This window comes from Copadichromis virginalis, linkage group LG4 (genome assembly GCF_057382275.1).
Source record: "Copadichromis virginalis isolate Kocher_CV1m ecotype Utaka linkage group LG4, C_Virginalis_male_GT1.1, whole genome shotgun sequence".
Taxonomy (NCBI): domain Eukaryota; kingdom Metazoa; phylum Chordata; class Actinopteri; order Cichliformes; family Cichlidae; genus Copadichromis; species Copadichromis virginalis.
This window is the reverse complement of record NC_140621.1, coordinates 31792544-31798543: the sequence shown is the minus strand read 5'-3', so window position 1 is coordinate 31798543 and position 6000 is coordinate 31792544. Positions and strand designations below refer to the sequence as shown.

At 43.5% G+C, this 6000-nt stretch overlaps 1 protein-coding gene across 1 annotated transcript in view; it reads right to left on the bottom strand.

The window, feature by feature from the left end:
- Positions 1 to 1587: 1587 nt before the first annotated feature.
- The window catches only part of lrrc4ba (leucine rich repeat containing 4Ba), a 44218-nt gene continuing 39805 nt past the window's right edge, over positions 1588 to 6000 (bottom strand). The window contains exon 3 of the mRNA XM_085454929.1: positions 1588 to 4490. Coding sequence (XP_085311055.1) covers positions 2544 to 4490 — 1947 coding nt within the window. The 3' untranslated portion in view covers positions 1588 to 2543. The remainder of the gene's footprint in view (positions 4491 to 6000) is intronic.

The following is a 6000-nucleotide window of genomic DNA, read 5'->3' as shown; positions in this document are numbered from 1 at the left end:
CGCATTAGTCTGAGGGTGTAGTCATGGCAACGAGGTGTTGACATAGCGCAATCGCACTCTGAGCACTGTGATGGTGATGACATTCACGAAAAGTACAGAGCGAGTGTGATTGAGCTTGTAAACCGGAGCAGGGCCTTTCCTGTCCCCCTGTGCAGAAAATAAAAGGACCCAGTGCTGACCATTTCACATTCGCTATGTCTCATCTCAAGAAGAGCCAAAGGGACACAAACAGTGATACTACAAATAAAGTTGATTGTAACATAAAGGAGAAAAAAAAATATATAGCCACCAAATTTCACAGACTTCCACTGCCATTTTATGTGCCAGTTTTTTTTTTTAATTTTAAAAGTGACCTCTGCTAACAGAACATCTCTCATAATTATAACCAGTGTAATTAGCTAATTATAATAACAATAACAATATTACAATAAAGATAACACTTGATTTAAAAATAAAACAAAAAAAATCAAACTAGATAAAAACCCAAAATGAAAAACACTTATCATAATAGTTTTGTTTCCTTTTTTTTTTAAAAGAGATCTATAAGGTTCTATATTTTTTTTTCATTTAATTGTACTTTTTCTTTAGAAAAAAAGTTCCCCCCATCTCTGTTTCCTGTACTGCACGTCACTTCCTTCCTCTTCACTGAACGAGCATCGCTTACCTTTAGAAATGCTTGGCAATGCCTGTCGTCCATTTAGTAGTTCCCTGCTGCCATGAAATCCACTCACACACGATAACACTGAGATACAGTTGCGAGATAATCCTCTGCAAAGATGCAGTCTTCGTCAAAGGTTCGTGTCCTGTCTTTAACGTGTGACAAACATGAGGGTTCCTGACTGCTTGAGACAGTTGGAGGAGTTGGTGAGAACTGGACTGAGGAAGCCATTTAGAGGGGGCCAAGTTATTTCCTGCTGATGCATGTGGAGTAGTGGCACGCCGTCCCGCTGCTGTTCATTAGCCGAAGTCCAACAGGATCAGTCATAAACAACTTCAGCGTCATATACAAATGAAAAAAAGTACTTTTCAGTTATTTGTAGGCACAAGTAGTAATAATAATAGTCGCATGAATGCTAATAATGATAACATAATCCCTTGGATAAATCTCAAATGATCGGCTGAAATCAAATCTGGAGACGTCTGTAGAGCATGCTAAATCAGCATGTGCAACATTTTGTGTCATTTCATGTGCTAATCATTAAACGTTCATTATGACAAATAAAGCTAAACCTTGTTATCATTATTACCGTTCCGATTATTATTATTAACACTCCCGCTAGGCTGTAGCTGTACCAAACGATGGAGAGCTGTTGTCGTATTTCGTATTTTCGCAGTAGAGCATAAACACGTCCCTTCTCCGGTGACCCTGTTTATGTGAATGCGACAGGAGAGGGGAAAACACGCTCTGTGGCTACAAAAAAGTCAAGACCAAAATAAATTCACTCAAACATTTTGTCTGTTTTGCTTTTTTTTGTTGTTTTTTTTTCCCCCACTCTCCCACGTGTCCTTATGCGGCACAGTCAGTGGCCATTTTGTTCCAAGTTGAGGGAAGTAGTAAGGGGGAGGGGGGGGGAGGGCAGTGGGGTGGGGTGGGGGGCACTAAAACAACTGTGTGTGTTTTTCTTTTTAATATATTCTTCAGACGTCGTAGTTTTTAGTCAGAAGCTTGATAAAGATTCTTTATAATTTACTTCTTTGAATGAAAATATATTTACGGTATATATAATATGTACTTTAGTCCTTTTTTTTAATACATCGCTCTTTGTCCTTCATGCCACGGGGTTTCTCTCCTCCCATGATAGCCCACTCTGTTGCTTTCTTCCCTCAAAGAAGACAGTAGCCAGTAAAGTGTGAAAGGGAAAAAAGTGAGAAAGTGAGAGAGAAGTGAAACCACTCGGAAAAAACAATTGCTGTTGTTTTCTCTCCCTGCAAAGTACTAGTCTGTGTTCTGAACAGTATCGCTGCTCTGCTCTGTATTTTAGTGCTTCCTGGAAACCTGGGACAGCACTGCTCACCCAAATCATTGTTTGTTATTCGGAGTCTCTGCCAAACACTAATCTGAAAACATGTTCAGTAGCCAATATTATGTCTCCCTCTAAATATATACACTGAGTGTGTCTGGAAATATACGAAGCTATCTGTAAAAAACATACAGGCTGTTGTTCATAGCTGTCCACTGGGTGAAAAGAGTTGGCTTGATCTTGGACTTTGGCAAAGACTATAGCGGGTTGCGCACATGATTGTGATTTTTGTGGTGATCGTTCCATGTGTTGGTGTCTGACTTAGTGTAAAATTATGTTCAGATGCTATTTGTGGGACTGATCAGATGCAGTACTGTCTCCTTCAGTCTTCCTATCTGCTTCTACCTGCCAAGATTGACAATACAAAGCAGCAACTACGAGAAATTTCATCTTTTTTTTCTGAAACCCGTCCACGAGGACGGTATAGGCTACAGTCAGTTCAAATATTCGCGTACTTTCTATATCACTGTCACTATCCAGCATCCCTTTCCTCTTACCTCATACTTCTACCCTCACTTTCACTCAGATTTGAGTCTCTTGCACATTTTCCTTGGAGCCACTCTTAAAAAGTAGTGGCTCGTTCTGGCCTTTCCCCATCAGGCCTTTCAGAGAATTGTGGAGACCCAGTTGAGGAAGGGGCACTGGGGAGGGCAGAGTGCCACCTGTCGGTGTTCCCCCACCAGTGGAGGTTGGAATCTGGGAACAGGATATGTTCTGTGACTGAGAGCATGGTGAGGGGTTGTTATTGTTGTTGAGGCCCACAGATCCTGTGCCCAGGCCCAGGCCCATCATGTTGTTGTTGAAGTGATGAGTTTTGTAGTAGTGGTTGAGGTGCTCCGATCGAGCCAGGTTGGGCAAGTTGACTATCTCTGGGTGGTGCAGCCTGAGGCTCTGGGTACCTCCAATTCCACTGCTTCCGCTCTGTGTCACGGTGGCTCCGCCTGAGATGCCGCTGCCCCGACCACTGGCCCCAGCGCCGAGCTCATCCTCCACATTGATGATCTCGATGGCACGTGCAGGGCCGTGATGTTTGTGCAGCTGGTGCTGCTTCCTAAGCTTGTAGAACACCACCAGCATCACGGCTGCCATGAAGGTTATGGCTACGAAGCAGCCAATGATGATCTTGGTGGTCTTCATCACATCATCCATTAAGGTAGCGTCTGTGATGGGCTCAGTGAAGGTGGGTCGAGTGGCGCGGGGAGAGGAGGAGGACCAGCTGATAGGCAGAGAGGAGTCTGTGGTAGCAACACCGTCTGGCCACAAATCAGAGGGAGTGGGGCCAGGTGGAACACGGATGAAGGTCTCATTGATGGCAACCAACGCATAATCATTACCTCCAACAGTATCCACAGTTTCCACAGTAACTGTTGTAAAATAGGTGTAATTGACACTAACATCAGCAGCAGTAACGTTGAGGACAGCGGTTGCAGTGGTATTTCCAGCAGCGTTAGTCACCATGCAGGTGTACTGGCCCGTGTCTCGCAGGGTTACATTGGTGAAGTTGAGCGTGCCATCGTGCAGGACCGATATCCGCACGCGGTAGGAGCCGTGGGTCATGAGAGTGCCATTAGGGGTGATCCAGTTGACGGATGTTGTGGATGTGCTCGTTCGACACTTCAGCTCGGCAGCCATACCCTCGGTGACATTGAGGTCTGTAGGTGGCTCCACAATGACGGGCGCATAGCAGGTGAAGTGGCTTTGGTCAAGCTCTCCAATGTATTTGCCTTTTAAGAATGGTGGAGCATGGCAACGAGCGCAGCAGGTGGTGTTGCTCGGCACCGTCTCTTTTAACCACCAACTAAGCCAAAGCACATCGCAGTTGCACACCCAGGGGTTGTGGTTAAGGTGTACCCTCTCTAGCTGGTGAAGGGGTGTGAAGAGATCGTGGGGCAAGGAGTGGAGGGAATTATGGGATAAGTTGAGCTCTTCCAGGTTTTTCAGGTCATCAAAGGCATTGCGCTCAATGACGGAAACCTGTGAGTGCATTAGCCACAGCTTGCGAAGAGAGACCAAGCCTTGGAAGGAGCCGGGACGGATGATCTCCAGCCTATTTCCTGACAGCTCCAGCTCTTCCAAGCGCACAAGAGCTGTTAGTTTGGGAATGTCTTTCAGCCCACACATGCCCAAGTTTAGGTACCGCAGATTGATGAGGCCAACAAAAGCTGCGTCTGAGATGAAATCCAACTTCTTGAGCTCACCCAGGTCCAGGCGACGTAGCGAGGGCACACGGTGGAAGGCATAGCCTGGCAGAGTCTCGATGGGGTTGTTGCGCAGCCACAGCTCCCGCAGCTTGCTGAGGTACTCAAAGGCATGTGATGGCACCAGCGTGAGGCGGTTGTCAAAAAGCTCCAGCGTGTTGAGGTTGGGCAGGCCATTGAATGCTCCAACTTCAATCTGACGTATCTGATTCTTGGACAGCTGGAGGATTTCAAGGTGCCTCAAGTGCTTGAATGTGTCCGACTTGATAACCTGGAAGGACAAGTAATGATAAAGTTACTGCAAAACATGTAGGATTATTAATGGAGCTTACTGAAAGAAAGGTATCTGAACAAAATGAAAAAAAGGAAGCTGTGTTTTACAGCAGCTATTTAAAACAAACTCGATTACACCTTTCATAATAACAAACCAAATACACTTATAAAATGTTAATTTGGCTGTCATGCATTAGTTCTCAATGAGAATGAAGATCAATAACAGCTTCCCTAAATGTTTAATTTGCTTTTTTATTTATTAAAGAATACCAAATGATATAAAACCTTTAGCAGACATGCAGCACTAATACTGACATTGTTTATTGTTTATTGTTTGTTTTTTTCCTTTTAGGGACAATGCACATTAATCAAGATTACTGTAATGTGTCAGTGTTTTCATTTTACAACTATTAAATTAATCTTTTAAAATATTTTAACTTATACAGAGAAGATTTTAAATGATTGTCAAACAATACCAAACAGCCATTTAACCAAAAAATGTCTCATTATATTACACATGACAATGGCAGAAAGGACACAGTGAGACAAAATAGAAAAAAACAAAAACAAAACAAAACACAAGCACGCAGCAACTAAGTGTGATAGCAGCTCTGGTTTCTTCTCTTGTGGTTATTTTAAGGTCTAAGATTACTTGCAGACTGTTATGCTCATTCCCACCTGCACATTTTTATCCTTGGATTTTGTTAGAATGCACTGATAGTTAAAAGTTAAAAGTTCATTTTAGCGCTCTCCCTTTAAGCTAAATCTCTTCCGATTTGCTTGTTCTCAAAAACAGGTGGGCTGGACCTCTGTTCCCATGGTCAGAGGGATGAGTCCGAGATGGCTGTATTACACATCGGAAGTGACTGGTTTATATAGTTGCATTAATACATTTAAAGTTGGATGTCTAGGCTTGTTCCTGCAAATATGATACACAGAGAATCAGGTGAGCAGTGAATAAACCTCTCCCCCTGAGCCTACAGGTAGAATCAGAGAAGGTGGAGGGGTTAAAAGAGCCTGCAGCAATGCAGGGGAGCAATGGCACTGACAAGTCAGAGGGAGAGATGCAGAATTTTTCAGATTAAATAGACAGATAAATTCCCGTGACAGATTGGTGATCTGTCCCCCATTGTAGCTTGAATAGTCTCTGGTCACCCCACGATCCTGAATTGGATAAGCTGAAAAGGATGGATGGATGGATGGCAAAACTGGAACAATGTGTTTGATTTCACAAGAGGAAAGTGAGTGGTTGATGGTAAGTATGTATCCATCAGTGATATCCACTCTCAGTGACATCATGCAGAGCCTAGAGTAGAAAAAAACTGCCTGAGCCTGAACATTGAGAGCAGCTTGAATCCTGATCTTTGGGGTCACGGGAATTACTTATTACTTAGTACTTATTTTGACCTCATTACTTGAAATTTTTCTCCGTATAACATGAGGATCCACCAACAGTATGTGACAGTATATATTTTCCAGACAACAATATAAAGCGTAATCGGCCCCTT